Consider the following 22,889-nt stretch of genomic DNA (forward strand, 5'->3'; position numbering starts at 1 on the left):
TAATCTACACATGGACTGGAAAAGTCAGGTGGGCAAAGGTAGCCTAGATGAGTTCATAATGTTTTTGGGATAGTTTCTTAGAACAGCATGTTCTGGAGCCAACCAGAGGCCAGGCTATACTAGATCTGGTGTTGTGCAACGAGACAGAATTAATTAATGATCTCATAGTGAAAGTGCCCTAGGTAGCAGCGACCATAATATGATTGAATTTTACAAATGGTTTGAGGGAGAGAGGAGTGGGTCCAAGATGTGTTTTTAAAACTTAAATAAGGGCAATTATGAGGGCATGAAAGCAGAACTGGCTAAAGTGAATTGGCAAATTAGGTTAAGGTCAATAGAGATGCAGTGGCAAACAATTAAAGGGGATATTTCAGTATATACAGAATAAATACATTCCAACGAATAAGAAAATGTCCAAAGAACAGACACACCATCCGTGGTTAACTAGAAAGGTTAAAGATAGTTATCAAACTTAAAGATAAAGCATATAATTGTGCAAAGACAGGTGGAAGGCCAGAAGGTTGGACAGAATATAAGAAACAGCAAAGGATGACAAAAAGATTAATAAGGAGGAAAGAAAAATAAAGTACGAGAGAAACCTAGCCAGAAATATAGAAATAGATAGTAAGAATTTCTATAAATATTTTAAAAAGAAACAAGTTAATAAAGTTGGTTCTATAGAAAGTGAGTCGAGAGAATTGCTAATGGAAAATAAGGAGATGGCAGATGAATTGAACAGGCATTCTGCATCAGTCTTCACTATAGAGGATACAAGTAACATCCCACAAGCCGCTATAAATCAGGAAATGGAAGGGAGAGGGGAACTCAGGCAAATTACAATCAGAGAAGTGGTACTGAGTAAATTGTTGGAGCTGCGGGCTGACAAGTGCCCGGGTCCCGATGGACTTCATCCTAGGGTCTTAAAAGAAGCGGTTAGTGAGGTAGTTGATGCACGGGTTTTAATTTTCCAAAACTCCCGAGATTCGGGGAAGGTCCCATTAGATTGGAAGATAGCGAATGTAACTCCACGATTCAAAAAGGGACGGAGACAGAAAGCAGGAAACTACAGGCCAGTTAGCTTAACATTTGTCATAAGGAAAATGTTAGAAGCTATAATTAAATGTTATGGCAGGGCATTCAGACACATTCAAGGTAAGCAGGCAGAGTCAACATGGTTTTGTGAAAGGCAAATCATGTTTAACCAACTTATTGGATTTCTTTGAGTAAGTAACATGTGCTTTGGAAAAAGGGGAAATCGGTACTTAGATTTCCAGAACGCATTTGATAAAGTGCCACATCAGAGGTTATTGCCTAAAATAAAAGTTCCACGGTATAGGGGGTAACATATTGGCATGGATAGAAGATTGGCTGGCTAACGGGAAGCAGAGAGTAGGCATAATGGATCTTTTTCAGGTTGGCAAGATGTAACGAGCGGTGTGACACAGAGATCAGTGCTGGGACCTCAACTGTTTACAATTTATATAAATGACTTGAAGGGATGGATGGGATGGTTTCCAAATTAACTGATGACACAAAGATAGGTAGGAAAGTAAATTATGAAGAAGACATAAGGAGGCTACAAAAATATATGGATAAGTTAAGTGAGTGAGGAAAGATCTGGCAAATGGAGTATAATATGGAAGATGTGAAATTGTCCATTTTGGCAAGAAGAATAAATGAGAAGCATATTATCTAAATGGAGAGAGATTGCAGAGCTCTGGGATACAGCAGGATCTGGGTGTCTTAGTGCATGAATCGCAAAAGGTTAGTATGCAGTTACAGCAAGAAATTAGAAAAGCTAACAGAACTTAACTTATTGCGAGGGGAATTGAATACAAAAATAGGGAGATTGTGTTTCAGTTATCCTGAGCACTAGTGAGACCACATCTGTAGTACTGTGTACAGTATTGGTCCCCTTATTTAAAGGAAGGACGTAAATGCGTTGGAAGCAGTTCAGAGGTTTGCCAGATTAATAACTGTCTTAGGAGGAAAGATTGAACAGGCTAGGCTTGTATCTGCTGGAGTTTAAGAGTAAGCGGCAACTTGATTGAAACATACAATATCCTGGTGGGGTCATGACAGGGTGGATGTGGAGAGGATGTTTCCTCTTGTGGGAGAATCGAGAACTAGGGGTTAAAATTAAGGGCTCACCTATTTAAAATAGAGATGAGGTGAAATCTTTTCCTCTCAGAGGGTCTTGTGTCTTTGGAACTCTGCTTCCACGCCTTTTCAGGAAGAGAGTCTTTGAATATTTTTAAGGCAAAGATAGATAGATTCTTGGTAAGCAAGGGGGTGATAGGTTATCATGAGTAGACGGGATACAGATGAGGTTACTATCAGATCAGCTATGGTCTTTGAATGATGGATCAGGCTCGAGGGGCCGAATGGCCTACTCCTGCACCTTGTTCGTATGTTCGTAGCAGACCTCAGGAAGTGAATTCCAGAGTGCACTGCCTAAGCAGCTGAAGGAATGGTTCCCAACTGGGGTGGGGGGGGTGGTTTAAAGGGGGCGAATGCATAAAAATTCTGAGGCAGAGGAGCAGAGTGTTCAAGGGGTTGTAGGAGCTTACAGCTAAAGACAGGGTCAGGCATCAAAGGGATTTAAGCATTAAGGCTAGACCATCATTGATTTTAGAACATGCATATCCGTTTAAGTAAAATGTAAATCTAAGTTATCAAATAACAAATTTTTGAACTATCCACAAACATTTTCAGACAGGAGGATAAGTTCTTCGATCCATCTACTCTACTTCAATAGTATTCCCTTGCTGCATTTCGAGTAATTCTGAAGCCCAATCATTGGCAAGAACCTCCTTCTTGAAATCCATAATGGTTCCATCAACCATGCTAGCAACTGTTTCATATATTTACCATGCATTTAGAAAAACACACCTCCTGAATTTTCTATTTTCTTTCTTGTCGAAAAATTCTAAATACCACACTACGCTCATATGCTGCCCACAGCAGAAAAACTTACTAGGATTCAAAGTGTCCAAGCTTCACAATTTTAAATACTATCATGTCCCATCTCAATTTTCTCTTTTGGAAGACAAAGGATCTAGGGGTAATGAAATTTTACTCATACGTTAGACAAATGTTATTCAAAAGAGTCTTCACCAAACCTCGTAGGAGACAATTTCTTGCATCCACAAATGAATAATTAGCTTCCTCAGTATAAGTCTAATCTTCAAAAATTGCAGCATAAAGATTATGTCTACAAAACTGTCAACATTTTGAAATTATTAGTCACAATTTAATTTTCGCATGTTATGAATGTGAGGTTTTATAATATTGTGTTAAATTCTCTTTAATTTAAGGTAAAATAAAGTGAAGAGGGTCATGTGCTCTGTGATGAGCTCTGCTCGACAACAAGCCTGTGTGGTTTGGTTACCAGGGAGACTAGGGGCGCAGGTTGAAACTTACTGGAAGCAAGGTGCAGAATTTTCACACCTGAAGGCAAATGCAAGAGCAGCTGAGCTAACCGTGGACAGACTTTCAGTCTCCGGGGGAGGGCGAGCGCGGGAGGGCGAGCACGGGAGGGCGAGCGCGAGGGCAGGAGGGCGAGGGCGAGCGCGGGAGGGCGAGCGCGGGAGGGCGAGCGCGGGAGGGCGAGCGCGGGAGGGCGAGCGCGGGAGGGCGAGCGCGGGAGGGCGAGCGCGGGAGGGCGAGCGCGGGAGGGCGAGCGCGGGAGGGCGAGCGCGGGAGGGCGAGGGCGGGAGGGCGAGGGCGAGGGCGGGAGGGCGAGGGCGAGCGCGGGAGGGCGAGGGCGAGCGCGGGAGGGCGAGGGCGAGCGCGGGAGGGCGAGGGCGAGCGCGGGAGGGCGAGGGCGAGCGCGGGAGGGCGAGGGCGGGAGGGCGAGGGCGAGCGCGGGAGGGCGAGGGCGAGAGGGCGAGGGCGAGGGCGAGCGCGGGTGGGCGAGGGCGAGGGCGGGAGGGCGAGGGCGGGAGGGCGAGGGCGGGAGGGCGGGAGGGCGAGGGCGGGAGGGCGAGGGCGGGAGGGCGAGCGCGGGAGGGCGAGCGCGGGAGGGCGAGCGCGGGAGGGCGAGGGCGAGCGCGGGAGGGCGAGGGCGAGCGCGGGAGGGCGAGGGCGAGCGCGGGAGGGCGAGGGCGAGCGCGGGAGGGCGAGGGCGAGCGCGGGAGGGCGAGGGCGAGCGCGGGAGGGCGAGGGCGAGCGCGGGAGGGCGAGGGCGAGCGCGGGAGGGCGAGCGCGGGAGGGCGAGGGCGGGAGGGCGAGGGCGGGAGGGCGAGGGCGAGGGCGGGAGGGCGAGGGCGGGAGGGCGAGGGCGAGCGCGGGAGGGCGAGGGCGAGCGCGGGAGGGCGGGAGGGCGAGGGCGAGCGCGGGAGGGCGAGGGCGAGGGCTGGAGGGCGAGGGCGAGCGCGGGAGGGCGAGGGCGAGCGCGGGAGGGCGAGGGCGAGCGCGGGAGGGCGAGGGCGAGCGCGGGAGGGCGAGGGCGAGCGCGGGAGGGCGAGGGCGAGCGCGGGAGGGCGAGCGCGAGGGCGAGGGCGAGCGCGGGAGGGCGAGTGCGGGAGGTCTCAGAGAGGTTGAAGGCTGCAGCTGGTGTGGTCAGCAGAGAGAAGGCGGCAATGAGTTCTCAGCGTGTCACCGGGTAGAGTTTACAAGGAAGGGCGATCTCTAGTTGAAGAGGTGCAACCTGTGGCAATCTAAAGGCTGGAAGATTTGTTCTGGCAAGGCCGGGAGGAAAAAAAAATTCCTGAAGTGGATCTTTCTACTGATAGTCAGTTTGGAATTCCTGCAAAAACTGAGGGAAGTGCTTTGACTGTTACTCGGCATTCTTGTGAAATGGGGAGATGTGAACCCATTGGAAGCTGGGAGTGGCTGTGAACCGTTTCCTATAGAAGACTGCAATCTTGCGGAAAACACATTGTAATGCATGTGTCTATGGTGTGGGGTTATTGGTCACTTTCAAACATTAGTAAGGGTCAACTTTTCTGTAGTTTAAAATATTTGCTGCTTACTAGGGAAGGTTTAGTTGGCGTTGCTTTTAGTTGGTGTGTTACAGTCTTAAAACTTGAAATCTTGGTGTGCAATTAAGTCGGTCACTGGGAATTCAAATCTCGTAACAGCCAACATAGCACTGCAATTAGCAAATTAATTTGGTCATATCTTGAAAGTACAATACAAGGTCATTTAGTTTAATAAGTTTAATTTTTAATTTCTTTCATGGGATGTGGATGTCTCTGGCAAGACCAGCATTTGCTATCCAGCCCTAATTGCCCTTGAACAGAGCGGCTTATTAGGCCATTTCAGAAGGAAATTAAGTGTCAACCACGCTGCTGTGGGTCTGGACTCAGACCAGATAAGGATGGCAGATTCCCTTCCCTTAAGGACACCAGTGAACCAAATAGGTTTTTAATAATAATCGACAGTGGTTTCATGGTCACCATTACTGAGCAATGTCCCATGAAAGAAATTAAAAATTAAACTTATTAAACTAAATGACCTTGTATCGTGCTTTCAAGATATAACCAAATTAATTTGTTAATTGCAGTGCTATGTTGGCTGTTACGAGACTTGAATCCCCAGTGACCGACTTAAAGAAATTGCACACCAAGTTTTAAAACTGTAACACACCAACTAAAAGCAACACTGACTAAACACCTAGTAAACAGCAAATACACTAATTCAGATTTTATTAATTGAATTCAAATTCCACTAGTTGCCATGGTGGGATTTGAGCCCATGTCCCTGTAGCACTAGCCTGGGCCTCTGGCTTACTAGTCGAGTGAAGTTACCACTACAACCAGTGTCTCCCCCTTTAAAACAGAAAAGAAATAGGTCAATATGTACAGCAGTTTTACAAGCAGCTCTGAGGCACTAGTACCAAATAACAAATGATTGCCTTGATTTACCTGTCCACTACCTCTCCTTTCCTCTCCCTTGCAATCATATCCAGGAGAGTCTGACGTAGGTGGTCTCGGATGCAACCATAACGCACAACCTGATCTCTGAAAATGATCAAGCCCAAGTTGTAAACATTCTCTACGTTATTCTGTTGAACATACACACGATCCTGCAAAGGAAAATAAAAGAGAAATGACAGTAATTTGGAGTACAACAGTTTCAACCAACAACCTGTTAATTTCTGGAAGTTGTAGCATATTTTATTCCAGTTTAACAAAATAGAATGCCTCGCTGTCAAAATTTCTAGTTCAGAATCAACTATCACTTTCCTACATAGAAGTTGTATGCCCCAAAATATGGAGTGCAAATTTTACTGTCCAATTTCGAACAAATGAGAGGGCGACCTGTGGAATTGCAACATAAAACCTTTGCCGTAATTTGTTTAAATTCATCATAGTCACTGTCTAGGCCAGCATTTACTGCCCCTCCCTAATTGCCCTTGTTAAAGTGGTAGTGAGCTGCCTTCTTGAACTGTTGCAATCCTTGTGGTGTAGATCTAAGGAAGGGAGTTCCACGATTTTGACCCAGCAACAGTGAAGGAACAGCGATATATTTCCAAGTCAGGATGGCGGGTGGCTTGAAGGTGAAGGTGATGGTGTTCCAATCCGTCTGCTGCCCTTGTTCTTCCAGAAGGTAGTGGTCGTGGGTTTGGAAGGTACTATCTATGAAGTCTTGGTGAGTTTCTGCAGTGCCTCTTGTAGATGGTACACACTGCTGCTACTGTGCATCGGTGGTGGAGGTAGTGAACGTTTGTGGATGGGGAGCCAATCAAGCAGGCTGCTTTTCCTAAATAGCGTCAAGCTTCTTGAGTGTTGTGGGAGCTGCACTCATCCAGGCAAGTATTCCATCACACTCCTGACTAGTGCCTTGTAGATGGTGGACAGGCTTAGGGGAATCAGGAGGTGAGTCATTCACAGCAGGATTCTTAGCCTCTGACCTGGTCTCCTAGCCACAGTATCTATATGGCTAGTCCAGTTCAGTATCTGGTCAACAGTAACCCCAGGATGTCAATAGTGAGGGATTCAGCCATTGAATGTCAAGATGTGATGGTTAGATTTTCTCTTGTTGGGGATGGTCATTGCCTGGCATTTGTGGCGCGAATGTTAGTTGCCATTTGTCCGCCCAAGCCTGGATATTGTCCAGGTCTTGCTACATTTGGACATGGACAGCTTCAGTATTTCAGGAGATGTGAATGATGCTGAACATTTTGAACAGCAGCAATAATCCCCACTCCTGACCTTATGATAGAAGGAAGGTCATTGCTGAAGCAGCTGAAGATGATTGGGCCGAGGACACTACCCTGAGGAACTCCTGCAGTGAAGTTCTGGAATTGAGGTGACTGACCTCCAACAACCACAACCATCTTCTTTTGCACTAGGTGTGACTCCAGCCAGTGGAATATTTTCCCCCTGATTCCTGTTGACTCCAGTTTTGCTGGGCTGCTTGATGCCACACTCAGTCAAATGCTACCTAGATATAAGGACAGTCACTCTCACTTCACCTCTGGAGTTCAGCTTTTTTGTCCGTGTTTGAACCAAGACCGTTAATGAGGTCAGGGGCTCAGTGGCCCTGACGGGACCCAAACTGAGTGTCAGCAAGCAGGTTATTGCTAAACAAATGCAACTTAATAGCATTGTTGATGACCCCTTCCATCATATTACCGATGTTCAAGAGTAGGTTGATGGGGCAGAAACTGGCCAGGTTGGATTTGTCTTGCTTTTTGTGTACAGGACATACCTAGGTCATTTTCCACATTGTTGAGTAGGTGCTAATGTTGTAACTACTGGAACAGCTTGGCTAGAGGTGTGGCAAGCTCTGGAGCACAAGTCTTCAGTACTTTTGCCAGAATATTGTCAGGGCCCACAAGTTTGCAGTATCCAGTGCCTTCAGTCATTTCTTGATATCATGAAATGAATCGAATTGGATGAAGACTGAGATCTATGATGCTGGGACCTCCGGAGGAGGCCAAGATGGACCACCACTTGGCACTTCTGGCTGAAGATTGCAGCAAATGCTTCAGCCTGATGTGCTGGGTTCCCCCATCATTGAGGATGGGGATATTTGTGGAGCAGCCACCTAAACTGAGCTGTTTAATTGCCCGTCATTCAAGACAGGATGTGGCAGGACTGCAGAGCTTGGATCTTATCCGTTGGCTGTGAGATCACTTATCTGTCTATTGCTTGCTGTTTATGCCATTCGGCACACAAGTAGTCCTATGCTGTAGCTTCACCAGGTTGACGCCTCATTTCAAGGTATACCAGGTACTGCTCCTGGCATGCCCTCCTGCACTCTTCATTGAACCAGGGTTGATCCCTTGACTTATAATTAGTATAAACCTTGCAGCAAAGATTGGAGGTCAACTTTGAAGGCACGTAACTAACTTTTTTGTGAAACCAACTGGTATAAAATCTTGAGCATCTTTGTAACAGATATCATCTTCAGATATCTGTTCAACGCATCGCCTTTCTTTGCTCCTCATTATGGTGAAACAATTATTGTGCAATAGCAATATGATGCTAATTGGGAGCCTGCAAGTGCAAGTTGCACTGGCATGAGCAATTATATAGTCTTCAAAGTTAATAACTGATTTGGCTGGGTGTGTTTATTTCTTAAAGTTTAAGAAGACAATTGGAATAATTTTGAGAGGCCAGTCTTTTGAAGTTTGGTGAGAGTAAAGGATGAAGTAATGTGTAATTAGACAGCCCTACTGGGCAAAAATATCACTTGGGACTGAAATAGGGTTGTAAATGGTTACAGCAAATAACAGTACAATACATGGCCAGCTGTGTGGTCCTCATATCTGAGATCTATCTGCTTTTCTCCTGCCACACTTCTGGGTGACAGTTTTCTCAACAGACTTCTCATGCTTCCCTCACCCTTTCCTGAAGCCATTTACATCACCTCTAAATCCATTTTTTGTTTCTATACTTCTCCAATTACCTCTTCCTTTTGACTAACATTACCACATATGTTGCATAATCACTCCTGCCCTCTTGCCCATCACAAACCTGTCTCTTCTGTTCTTTCTCTGCCCCCTTTTCCCATGCTCTGTACTTGCTGAATAGCTGTTCATCCCTCAGATGGTCACTAATAAATCCAATAAAGAATCCAGGAGAAACTTATTTACCCAGAAAATGGAAATCACTACAAGTAGTAGTCAAGGTGATTAGCAGAGATGCATTTAAAAGCGGGTTATAAACATTACCACTGACCAGTTGAACCAACTGTGTCAACCATTCTATGTCACATCTTGCAGTTTTGATAATAAGCTGTCAACCTGAAATGTTAACTGTTTCTCTCTCTACAGATGCTGTGGGACCCAATTGTCTCCAGCAAATACTGAAAACAACCTCCTGCAAAGAATAATCAAATGCAAGGTGGGATCCTCAAAAGAATAGATAGCAAATTACTGGAAGGTAAGCAGAAATTGGCAGATATATTGCTTTAGTGCTTACAAAAGAGGATTTTAAGAAGGAGGTAAATCCTGAATTGATTAAAAAAAGGCGATATATATTCCAGAACAGTAGAGAAATTAGTTCAGCTAAAGAAAGACAAGACTGCTGGGATACATCCCAGCATCCAAAGTGAAATTAAGCAAGAAACTGTGGAGGCCCTAGAAATAGTATTCAGTGTTTCTATTGAGAGTAAAAGTGTGCAGGAGGACTGAAAAGTAGCCAATGAAATGCCGATTTTCAGAAAGATAAGCTGAGCTAACTCAGGGAATTACGTAAACACGAAGTGCTGGAAAAACTCAGCAGGTCAGGCAGCATCTGTAGAGTCAGAAACAGAGCTAACATCGAGTCAAATATGACCCCTCTTTGTAACTCAGGAAATTACAGTCCATTTAATTTCGTGATAGAGAAAATTTAAGAACAAGTGGGATGCCAGAATTTCTCATCTTAATTAATTTCACAATTCATGAAAAGTATACCAATAAATCCATAAAATTAGTTATTAGAAATGCCTTCAAATTTTGCCAAATAGGCTTACCGCTTGTTCAGATCTTCAGGTTGGAATTGGTATATGAAACATGCATCATGAAAGGTGTAATTTTCACTTTACTTCTATAGTATTACAATTACTGTCTGGAGTGCATATCAACAAGCAGAAAGAAAATGACTAGGGTGTTCTAGCTCCTGTGGATAATTGTGCACACAAGAGTGAGAGGGTAATGAATCATGCGAGTTGCAATATATGCTTTTCTATGGAACTACAATACTATGTACAGTGAAAAACGGGCCAAAAGTTTACAAACTGCTGAGAGGAATGAGTAACAGAAAATAAATTCATGGACAGGGTCCAATCATTTTGTTCATAGGATGTGGGCATCATTGGCAAGACCAGCATTTACCATCCATCCCTAATTGCGCCCAAGGTGCTGCTCAACCACCTTCTTATACCACTTAGATCTTCTTATACCAGTCTGGATAATGTAGGTACACCCACATTGCTGTAGGGAGCTACATGATTTTGACTCAGCCACAGTGAAGAAACAGCAATTTATTTCCAAGTTAGCATTATAGGCAATCAGAGGAGAACATGCAGGTGGTGGTGTTCTCAGCTTTAGTTACAGCTTAAGAAAAAATTGAAAGTTCACTGCGGAAGAGTACAGAAAATAAACTCAATCTCATAAATAAATTGAAAGGAGGAAGTTTGGGAGAAGGAAAGAAAATGAAGCCGATGAACTGTATAAAAGTCTTGTAAAATATCCACAACACACATATTTGAGGCAACAATTAGAAGCACACATATTGAAAACTAAAAGCCGATTTCTAACAACCAATTGTTTCATATAGAAACCTACTGATGGTAGCTAGTGATTTATGACATTTCACTAACGATCAGATGTTGAATTGCATTAAATTATGGTGTTGCTACTTTTTAACAATTGAAAGCTGTTAATGCTTCTCCACACAAACTCCCGAAGATCTGGGGCTGTGTTTTTGTAAAACTATTGAATTCACATTTTACATTACTAAATAAGAAAGATTAGTCTCACTAGATCTGAAGAATTAACATTGGACTAATCACAAAAATACACACCAGTAGAACACAAAAGCAGTATAGCAACATCCTGAGTAAATTTTAAACAGAAAAATTTGTGTTAACCATATTCTACGTTATCAATTATAGCTCCTCTAAGTAATGGTAATCATAAATCTTAAAAGTGTCCTTAACAATTTCTGCGATTGACAAATCAGATTTCACCCATTCACAAAAGATTCACCCATTTCAACTGTAGACAAAGTTTAGATAGCTTATTTTCTGCATCTGTGTATTGATAAATGAAGTTTAATGGGACTGTAATGCCAAAGCAGTTATTCAAACAAAATATACCATTACCACTGATTAAAATTTCTCATTTAAGCTTAAATCAAAGCATTAATAGTGTGTTGCACTTTTATACAGGTACCAGACCCTTTATATTGTGTCCCAAAATCAGGAAGGACCCAAAAACTAGCTACATTCGAAGCTGGCACCCTCGGTAGCAATTTGAATAAAATTCTTCATTTTTCATACTTTTATGTATTCTAAGTACACGCTAGGCCAAAGACCCAAAATCCATAAAATCCCCAAATCTGACACGGGTCCAATCCCAAGCTTCACAGATATGGGGTCCAGGATCTGTACAGCAAATGTTAAATTATAAGACCTGGTGGCAAATTCATTCTATTAGACTGCCTCACTGACTGATTTTAACCTATCCAATGGTTCCTAAAATCCATCATTTCCACCAACTCTACAAATTGTAAACTTGAATTAAGTATGGTGGAAGAAGTTATAGTTTAATTAGTTTAAATTAAGTGATGTGTATCAAGCCTACCCACCATGTACATGAGGATGTCTCTTATCATCACCATTGCTGTCTGGTGGTCATTCCATGCTTGATTTAAGGTCTGTAGAAAGTTATTATTTAACGAGTTCAACACATCTTCCCGTACCTGTGAAAGTAACATGCAGTTAGCTTTTATGGGTAATCTTTTTAATACTAGTATCATTTGGTAAAACTATTGATAACTAACCATAAGAATACAATCAAATCAAATCTGAAAACTGCAGACATACTGAAAAAAAAATTTGCTTTTGCCATTTAATGTTTCCTGTTAAATGAAATGGAATGATAACATTAAGCACTCACATCCCCCTCCCCTACCCAGAGTTCTTCATTGATGAACCAACTTTACCTTATTGTTTACGTAATCTGTTTAATGTTGTTCTTTACTCAAATTTAGACAGTGGGGTTTATGAATTTATCTAAAGTCAAGGTGAACTCAAACTCTTCTCCCAAAACACCCACACACTGAATTACTTTGTTTTTTCATTAAAAAAGACACACATACCTTATTGATCAGATGTTCAGTTACAACTTCTCTCAGTCCAGTATATAGTTTCTCACCATGCTTGTGCAATACCATTGTATATGCATTCCTGTAGAGTTCCTCAAAGCTGAGCCCACTATTATTTTTACGCTGAATCTCTTGGATGGCATTCTTCAATAAGTCCCAGATGCTATTTACATACTTCTCATCCATAGTCATCTGGAAGGCAAAATGCACATAAAATTATGAATTTAAAATTTCAACAAATCAAGTGTAATCAGGATTTGGGAGCAAATTCTAGAGTTTAAGCCTAGTCAGCTGAAGGCATGGTTTCCAATCGTGGCATAATGAAAATTGGAGATGAGCAAGAGGCCAGAATTGGAGGAGTGAGGGATCGAAAGATGTTACCAAGTTAGTGAGATACGAAGCCATACAGGAATGAGAAGTTTCAAATCAAGACATTGCCGGACTGGGATCCAATGTAGACCAGCGAGGACAGAGGAGATGAGTGAATGGGACTTGGTGCGAGTTTTGGATGAGTTCAAGCTTGCGGAGGATACAAAGCAAGAGGCCAGCCAGGGTGGCATCAGAATAGTGATGCAAGTGTAAGACTTATAGATGAAGAGAGTGGGGAAAACCCACTTAATCATATGAGCAGCATGAAGACCCATAACCTAGCAGTACAATTAGTGATTACTGAATACTAGAAAATCAGAACACAGAAGTGTGGTTCAATACATAATCTTTCATAAGTACATAAGAAATAAGAGTAGACCATTTGGCATCTCGACCCCTTAATACAATCATGGCTGATCTCTCAACTCCATTTTCCTGCCCATTCCCCATATCCCTCGATTCCCTGAGAACACAAAAATTTATCTCAGTCTTGAATAGACACAATGATTGACCATCCACAATCCTCTGGAGTAGACAATTCCAAAGTTTCACAACCCTGTAAGTGAAGAAATTTCTCCTCATCTCCGTCCTAGATTGTCCAGCCAGGGGAAACAACCACTCACTGTCTACCCTGTCAGGACCCTTTAGAATCTTCTATGTTTCAAAGAGATCAAGTCACATTCTTCAAAATCCAGCGAATTTAGGCCCAATTTACTCAGTCTCTCATTCCAGGAACCAATCTTATGAACCTATGCTGTACCACCTCCATATGCTTCCTTAAATATGGAGCCCAAAAATGCACACAGTACTTCAGGTGTGGATTCAGCAAAGCCTTGTATAATTGTAGATAGACTTTTCTTATGTACTCCAGCATGCTATTTGCCTTCCTAATTGTTTGCTATACCTGCATGCTAACTTTCTGCTGGTCTCTTCAATTAAATCATTAACATAGATTGTCACTAGCCGAGGACCCAGCACTGATCATTGCCACACTCCATTAGTTACAGCCTGCCAACTTGAAAATGCCCTATTTATCCTTACCTTCTGCATCCTTTCCTGTGACCAATTGTCCATCCATGCTAATATATTACCCCCAAATGCATGAGCCCTTAACCTGATAATTAACCTTTTGTGTGGCACCTTATCAAATGCCTTTTGGAAATCCAAGTTTACTACATCTATTGATTCCCTTTTGTCTACCCTACCAGTTACATCCTCAAAAAACTAATAAATTTGTTAAACATGATTTCCCTTTTACAAAGCCAAGTTGACTTTGTACGGTCATACTATGATTTGCTAAGAGCATTGTTAAATCTTCTTTAATAATTGATTCCAGCATTTTCCATAACAACTGATGTCAAGTTAACCGATCTGTAATTGCCTGCATTCTTTCTCCCTCCTTTCTTTCTTTAAGAGAGTTAGATTTGCTAACTTCCAATCTGCTGGAACTGTTCTAGAATCTCGGCAGAGAATTCTGGAAAACCACACATCAGTATGAGTAGAGATTAGGAATAACAAGGGTCAGAAAAGGATGGTGGGAGTAGTTTATACATCTCCTAACAATGGTTATACCGTTGGACAAAGCATTAAGCAAGAAATAATTGGAACTTGTAACAAAGGCAATCTAGTAACCGTTGGGGACTTAATTTTCATGTAGACTGGACAAATCAAATTGGCAAAGGTAGCCTGGAAGACAAGTTTGTAGAATGCTTTTGCGACATTTTCCTGGAACAATATGTGGTGGAATCAACTACAGGTAAAGCTATCATAGATCTCCTATTGTGCAATAGGCCGATTTAATTCGTAATCTCATAGCAAAGGATGCTCTGGGAAAAGCGATCAAAAATATAACTGAACTCCACATGCAGCTCAAACAAAAATCTTAAACTTAAAAAAACACAATTACATGGGCAGGAGAGGGAGGGCAGCTAAGGTTGACTGGTTAAATAGATGAAAAGGAATGGTGGTAAATAAAGAAACATTTAAATGAACAATTCAAAATGTTCAACAAAAATACATTCCATTAAAAAGCTCAGCAAGCAAGATCCATCTATGGCTTGCCAGGGAAGTTTAACGATAGTATTAGATTAAAAGCAGCAGTTTATAATGTTGCAAAAAAATAGCAGTAAGCCTGAGGATTGATTAAAAAGGGAAAAATAGAACGAGAGTAAACTAGCCAGGAGTCTAAAAACAAATAAGAGCTTTCACAAACAGATAAAAAAGGAAGAAAGTAGCTAAAGTAAATGTTGGTTCTTTACAGGCAGGGATAGGAGAAACTATCATGGGGAATGAGAAAATGGCAGAGACACTGGACAAATATTTTGCCCGTCTCATAGCAGACAACACAAGTTACATAACCAGAAATAAGTGTAATCAAGGGGCTAATAAGAGCGTAGAATTCAAGGTAATTAACATCAGCAGAGAAAAAGAATTAGAGAAAATTAAGGGGCTAAAGCCAACAAACACCCAGGACCTAATGGTCTACATCTAAAAGAGGCAGCTGCAGAGATAGTGGATGCATACTTCCTGATCTTCTCAGCCAAGATCCTTTGTCACAAATGTCCTTATGTCATAATTTATCAAGGCTCCTCCTCCTTTTGGGTAGCCTGGAATATTTAGTTCCTATCCTTGGTCACCTTGTAAACATGTCTCTCTAACAGCGATTAGTTCGAAATCATTTCTCTCTATGTGTGCCACTAACTCATCAGCCTTATAAATGCTTCGTGCATTACGATAAACATTCTTTAATTTTATTTTTATTGTTGGTCTTCACGTGGGCCTCATTCATTGATGTACTATACCTTTAAACTCTCCGTTCCATCCTGTCCCACTCTGCTTGACTTTATCCAAATCAATATTGTGCTCTATTACCCCGACTTTTCTCTTTAGGTTTCTAAATCTCCCACCAACTTATTCCTCCCCCTGCCCTTTTAATTTAAAATCCTGGTTATGTGATTTGCTAGGACACTTATACCAGCCTGGTTTAAATAGAGTTCATCCCAATGGAACAGCTCCCTCCTTCCCCAGTACTGATACAAGTGCTCCACAAATTGAAAACAGCTTCTTCCAACACCATTCTTTGATCCATGCATTTAATTTTTTAATCTGTTCGGCCCAATGCTAATTGGTGTATAGCTCAGATTACAATCCAGAGATTATTGTCTTTGAGGTTCCGCATTTTAATATGGACCCTAAATCCTCAAACTCTCTCAGCAGAACATCAATCTTAGCTCTACCTATGCCTTTGGCTCCTACATGAACCACAACAGGATCCTCCCACTCTAAGCTCGTCTCTAGGCTCAAGGAGATGCCTCTACCTCTGGGAACAGGCATGTAACACAACCTTGGGAACTCTTGGTCGCAGCAGCAGAGAACAGTATCTCTTCCACTTATGATAGTATCACCACCACATTCCTTGTCACTCCCCTCTGCCACTTGAATTGCTTCATGCATCATGATATGGTTTGCTTGCACACCCACCCTGCAGTCTTTGTGATCATCCAAACAGGTAGCTTGTACCTCACAGCTGTTGGTTAAAGCCAAGGGCCAAGCCTCCTCCATCGCTACTATCTGGATTCTCATACCTGCCTCACTTGCAGGCACACCTTTCTATCTCTGACTATTGACTATCTCAAAGTTCTACTTAATTCAACGGGTGTGATTGCCTCCTGGAAGTGTCCTGGTAACTCTCTCCTCCCCGAACACCTCACAACTACTGCATCTCAGACTCCAGTTCAACAATTCTGAACCGAAGTTGCTCAAATCACAGCAGATATGGTTGTCCGAGATCATAATGTTTTCCATAAACTTCCACATGATGCAATCATGATGCACCTTGCTGCCTTGCCATGTCTGTTTATCCTTATTTAACTGTTAGGTTAATACTTTACTAAATTAGTAACTAAAGTCATAACATTGTTTATACTTAGTTAAGGAACACAGAAACAGGAGTAGAGTGTCAGCTCAAGTCTATCAATTAGATCACAGATGATCTGTGCCTCACCTTTAATTATCTGCATTTAATAGGCTTACTCCTATTTCTCATCTATATGCTGCCCTTTGGAGACATCAGGCTGAATTTTATGGGGAGAGGCGGGTGCAGACAGGTCCAATCAGGGGGAGGTGGCGGCTTAATGGGAATGCCAGTGGACTAGTAATCCAGAAGCCCAGGCTAATGCTCTGGGGACATGAGTTTGAATCCTGCCACGGAATCTGGAGGAATTTAAATAAATCTAGACTTAAAAAGCAACTCTCAGTAATAGTGACCATGAAACCAATGTCGATTATCATAAAAGCCCATCTGGCTCACTAATGACCTTTGGGGCAGAAAGTCTGCTGTCCTTACCTGGTCTGGCCTACACATGATTCCAGACCCACAGCAGTAACTCTTTGATGGCCTAGCAAGCCAATCAGTTGAATCAAAACCGCTACAAAGTCTACAAAAAGGAATGAAACCAGACAGATCAGCTGGCATTGGCCTAGGCACTGAAAATGACAGTGACAAACCCAGCCCTGTCGACCCTGCAAAGTCCTCCTTACTAACATCTGGGGGCTTGTGCCAAAATTGGGAGAGCTGTCCCACAGACGAGTCAAACAGCAGCCTGGCATAGTCATTCTCATGGAATCATACCTTACAGACAATGAATGCCCCAGAGATCACAATCACCATTCCTGGGTATGTCCTGTCCCACTGGTGAGGTGAGCTGGCAAGATGGATACAGAATTGGCTTGGTCATAGAAGACAGAGGGTAGCAGTGGAAGGGTGCTTTTCTGAATGGAGAGCTGTGACTAGTGGAGTTCCGCAGGGATCAGTGCTGGGACCTTTGCTGTTTGTAGTATACGTAAATGATTTGGAGGAAAATGAAACTGGGCTAATTAGTAAATTTGCAGATGACACTAAGGTTGGAGGAGTTGCAGATAGTGAAGAGGATTGTCAAAGGATACAACAGGATATAGATCGGTTGGAGACTTGGGCGGAGAAATGGCAGATGGAGTTTAACCTGGACAAATGCTAGGTAATGCATTTTGGAAGGTCTTATACAGGCAGGAATTATACAGTAAATGACAGAACCCTTAAGTGCATTGACGGGCAGAGGTCCACAGGTCACTGAAAGTGGCAACGCAGGTGGATAAGGTAGTCAGGAAGGCATATGGCATGCTTGCCTTCATTGGCAGTGGTATTGAATATAAAAGCTGGGAAGTCATGCTGCAGCTGTATAGAACCTTGGTTAGGCCATACTTGGAATATTGCGTGCAATTCTGGTCGCCACATTACCAGAAGGATATGGAGGCGTTGGAGAGGGTGCAGAGGAGGTTTACCAGGATGCTGCCTGGTCTGGAGGTTATTAGCTATGAGGAGAGGTTGGAGAAGCTCGGACTGTTCTCACTGGAGAGAACGGAGATTGAGGGGCGACTTGATAGAAGTTTACAAAATTATGAGTGGCATGGACAGAGTGGATAGTCAGAAGCTTTTTCCCAGGGTGGAAGAGTCAATTACTAGGGAACATAGATTTAAGGGGAGAGGAGAAAACTATAGAGGAGATGTGTGGGACAAGTTTTTTACGCAGAGTGTCTGGAATTCGCTGCCAGAGGAGGTGGTGGAAGCAGGTACGATAGTGGTGTTTAAGAGGCAGCTAGACAAATATATGAATAGGATGGGAATAGAGGGATACGGACCCCGGAAGTGCAAAATGTTTTAGTTGACAGGCAATATGATTGGCGCAGGCTTGGAGGGCCGAAGGGCCTGTTCCTGTGCTGTACTTTTCTTTGTTCTTTGTTCACTGACAGGACAGACCCCACAAAAGTGGCAGCACAGTGGTATACAGTTGGGAAGGAGTTGCCCTGAGAGTTCTCAACATCAACTCTGGCATCAGGTCAAACATGGGCAAGGAAACCTCCTGCTGATTACAACCTACCCCTCAGCTTATTACTCAGTACTCCTCCATGTTGAACATCACTTGGGGGAAGCATTGAGGGCAGCAAGGGCACAGAATGTACTCTGGGTGGGGGCTTCAACGTCCATCACCAAGAGTGGCTCGGTAGCACCTGGCTGAGTCCTAAAGGACATAGCTGCTAGACAGGGTCTGCAGCAGGTGGTGAGGGAACCAACAAGAGGGAAAAACAAATTGGCCAGGTTGGATTTGTCCTGCTTTTGGTGGACAGAATATACCTGGGAAATTTTCCACATTGCCTTTTAGATGCCAGTGTTGAAGGTGTGCTGAAGCATCTTGGCTAAGGGCGCAGCTAGTTCTGGAGCAGAAGTCTTCAGTACTATAGCCGGAATGTTGTTAGGGCCTGTATTCTTTGCAGCATCCAGTGCCTCAGGTGTTTCTAGATATCATGTGGAGTGAATTGAATTGGCTCAAGACTGGCATCTGTGATGCTGGTGACCTCAGGGGGAGGCCAAAATGGATCATCCACTCGACACTTCTGGCTGAAGGTTATTGCAAATGCTTCAGCTTTGTCTTTTGCACAGATGTTGATGTGCTCCCCATCATTGAGGATGGGGATATTTGTGGAGCCTCCTCCTCCAGTGAGCTGTTTAATTGCCCTCCTGCACTCTTTATTGAACCAGGGCTGACCCTCTGGCTTGATGGTAATGGTTAAGTGGGGGATATACTGAGCCATGAGATTACAGATTGTGGTTGAATACAATTCTGCTGCTGTTGCTGGCCCACAGCACCTCATGGATGCCCAGTCTCGAGTTGCTAGATCCACTTGAAATGTATCGCATTTAGCATGGTTGTAGTGCCACATAACACATGGCAGGCATCTTCAATGTGAAGACTGGACTCCACAAGAAATGTGTATGGACAGATGCATCTGCGACAGATAGATTGGTGAGGGTAAGGCCAAGAATGTGGCATCAAGGAGCCCTAGCAAAACTGGAGTCAATGGGAATCGGGGAAAAACTCTCCACTGGCTGGAGTCATATCTAGCACAAAAGAAGATGGTTGTGGTTATTGGAAGTCAATCATCTCAGACCAAGAACATCAATGCAGGACTTGCCCGGGGTAGTGTCCTAGGCCCAACCATCTTCAGCTGCTTCATCAATGACCTTCCTTCCATCATAAGGAATGTTTGCCGATGATTGCACAATGTGCAGCACCATTTGCGACTCTTCAGAAACTGAAGCTGTCCATGCCCATATGCAGAAGACCTGGACAACATTCAGGCTTGGGCTGATAAGTGGCAAGCAACATTCATCCCTCAGAAGTGCCCGGCAATGGCTATCTTCAACAAGAGAGAATCCAGCCATCGCCCCTTGATATTCCATGGCAGTAGCCTCGCTAAATTCCCCATTATCAACATCCTGGGGGGTGGTTACCATTAATCAGAAACCAATCAGGACCAGCCATGTAAATACTGTGGCTACAAGAGCTAGGAATCCTGTGGTGAGTAACTCACCTCCTGACTCCCCAAAGTCTGTCAACCATCGACAAGATACAAGTCAGGAGTGTGATGGAATACTCTCCACTTGCCTGTATAAGTGCAGCTCCAACAACATTCAAGAAGCCATCCAGGGCAAAGCAGCCTGCTTGATGGCAACCCATCCACCACCTTCAACACCCATTCCCTCCACCACTGATGCACAGTGGCAGCAGTGTGTACGATCTGCAAGATGCATTGCAGAAACTCACCAAGGTTCCTTTGACAGCACCTTCCTAACACATGACCTCTACCACCTAGAAGGACAAGGGCAGCAGATGCAATAGGAATACCACCACCTGCAAGTTCCCCTCCAAGCCACTCACCATCCTGACATGGTACCATATCGCTGTTCCTTCACTGTCGCTGGGTCAAAATCCTATAACTCCCTCCCTGACAGGAGTACTGTGGGTGTACCTACACCACATGGACTGCAGCTCACCACTACCTTCTCCAGGGCAATTAGGGATGGGCAATAAATGCTGGCCTAACCAGCGACACCCACATTCCATGAAAGAATTTTTAAAAACACCCTGCATGTGGGCTACATTGGCTAACAGTGAGATTTCCGCCCCTCAGTAATGGGCACTACTGGGACTGTTGGGACCAGTCCCAAGGAGGCAGCCTAATGAATCCGAGAGTGAGCCAAATCTGAGGTATTGGGTGAGGAGGGTTTGGCCAGCTTATAGAATGGAGTGGGGGAGTGTGTTTTGGAGAACAGGTGGGGAGGAGGGGTGCATGTTATCTTAAAGGGGCTGACCTCCAATGTGTAAAGGGCACCTCCTAAGGAGAGTACCCCTTCCTTCCTGCCCCTTTGAAAACTTTTTTTTTTAAATAAGTGGCCTGCCCATTCCAATTGTATTATGGCATGGACAGCATATTATCAGGATCAATTGGCTTGTTAACAAGTTCAGTTGATCCTTATTTATTTACAAATGGAAATGGGGACCCAACTAGCATGGTATGAGTGGGAATGTGGTGGTCTGGGCAACTGCTCTGTTTTATGTGCTCCGCCTCCCACTGAAAACATGCCCAGCAGGGACACGTAAAATCCAGCCGATCAGCTTAAGGCATGGCATTAGTTTTCACACGTATGCCAACGATACCTAGCTCTACCTCACCACCACCTCTTTCGACTCCTCCATAGTTGTTAAATTATCAATCTGCTTATCAGACATCCAGTACTGGGTGAGCAGAAATTTTCTCCAATTAAATACTGGGGAGGCTCAAGCCATTGTTTTTGCCATTCCCTATCTACTGACACCATCCTGCTCCCTGGCAACAGTCTGAGAATAAGCCAGTCTGTTCACAACTTTGGCGTCGCATATGATCTTGAGTTGAGCTACTGACCTCATATTCGTGTCATCTCTGAGGCCACCATTTTCCACCTCGGTAACATCAACTTCATCCTTGTCTCAGCTCATCTGCTGCCAAAACCATTATTCATACCTTTATTACCTTTAGACTTGACTATTCCAATGCACTCCTGGCTGGTGTTCCACATTCTTCTCTCCACAAACTTGAGGCCATCCAAAACTGTGCTACCTGTGTCTTAAATCACACTGGCTCCGAGTCAAGAAACATCTTAATTTTAAAATTCTCATCTTTGTTTTCAAATCCCTCCCATGGTCTTGTCCCTCCCTACTTCTGTAATCTCCTGCAACTCCACAACCCTCCAAGATATCTACACTCCTCTAATTCTGGCCTCTTGTGAATTCCCAAACATAATTGTTCAACTATTAGAGGCCAAGCTCTGGAATTGCCTTCCTACACCTCCCTGCCTCTCTACCTCGCTTAAGACACTTTTGGTTATGCAGCCTAATAACTCATGTGGCTCATTGATACACTTTGTTTTATAATTCTCCTGTGAAGCGCCTTGGGACATTTCAATATGTTAAAAGCATTATGTAAATATAAGCTGCTGTTGTCATTGCCTAAAAAAACAATGCATCAATCTAAATCTTAAACTCTTCAGTTAACCCAACATCCTCAGATTATTTTTTGGGGATGGGGGTGGGGGGTCAGGGTAGGTGGGGGAACGAGTTTCATATTTCTACTACACTCTGGGGGGGCGGGGGGGGGAGAGAGAGAGAGAGAGAGAGAGAATAATTCCTGGAATAATTTTAAAACAGTACCTCCTGTTCTGGATTCCATACACCAGCGTAAATAGTTTCTCTGTGGCTAACCCATCAACCCCTGTCATTTTAAATATCTTGATTAGATCACCCTGAACCCTCTAAGCTAAAGGAGATACAAGCCAAACTTTTTTTGCAAGCAGCCCTCATAATTTAAGTCCTTGCATATTCTGGCAGATCTAGGCTGCACGCCAGATGGGTCTGGCCAAGACTCTGTACAACCAAAGCACAATTCCCTCCCCTTTGCATTCCAGTCTATCAATTTAAAGGCCCCAATTTCATCAGCTTTTCTGATTATTTTTGTACTTGTCAATAGCTTTAGAATGATTAGTATACATGAACATGCAAATCTTCTTGCTGGTTTCTGAGTTTCTTACCATCAAGAAAATATTCCAATTTGTCTTTCTTGAATCCAAAATTAATGGCATTATGCTTTCCCGCATGGAACTTCATTTGTAACAGCTTTGATCACTCCTTTAAACTGCCTATGCCCGTGTAACTTCCTGCTCCCACCTGCGCAGCTTAATGTGCCTCCCAACTTAAGTTTCATATGCAAACTTGAATATACAATTGTCTACACCTTCATCCAGCTCACAGGTAAGAATGGTTAAACACTGAAGGGTCAGTACAGATCCCTGACCAGCAGCACCGGTCACATCCTGCCAATCTAAGTAAGTTTCCTTCATCT

At 43.6% G+C, this 22,889-nt stretch overlaps 1 protein-coding gene across 2 annotated transcripts in view; it reads right to left on the minus strand.

Annotated features, from left to right (window-relative positions):
- Positions 1–22,889, minus strand: part of cul3b (cullin 3b) — a 100,737-nt gene that overhangs the window by 41,867 nt on the left and 35,981 nt on the right. For both annotated transcript variants that reach the window (XM_078563731.1, XM_078563730.1), the window contains exons 2-4: positions 12,264–12,461; positions 11,751–11,864; positions 5,871–6,031 (exon numbers count right to left, since the gene is read on the minus strand). In XM_078563731.1, the coding sequence (XP_078419857.1) occupies positions 5,871–6,031; positions 11,751–11,864; positions 12,264–12,461 (473 nt within the window). The remainder of the gene's footprint in view (positions 1–5,870; positions 6,032–11,750; positions 11,865–12,263; positions 12,462–22,889) is intronic.

This window comes from Cetorhinus maximus, chromosome 19, assembly GCF_964194155.1.
Source record: "Cetorhinus maximus chromosome 19, sCetMax3.hap1.1, whole genome shotgun sequence".
Lineage (NCBI taxonomy): Eukaryota > Metazoa > Chordata > Chondrichthyes > Lamniformes > Cetorhinidae > Cetorhinus > Cetorhinus maximus.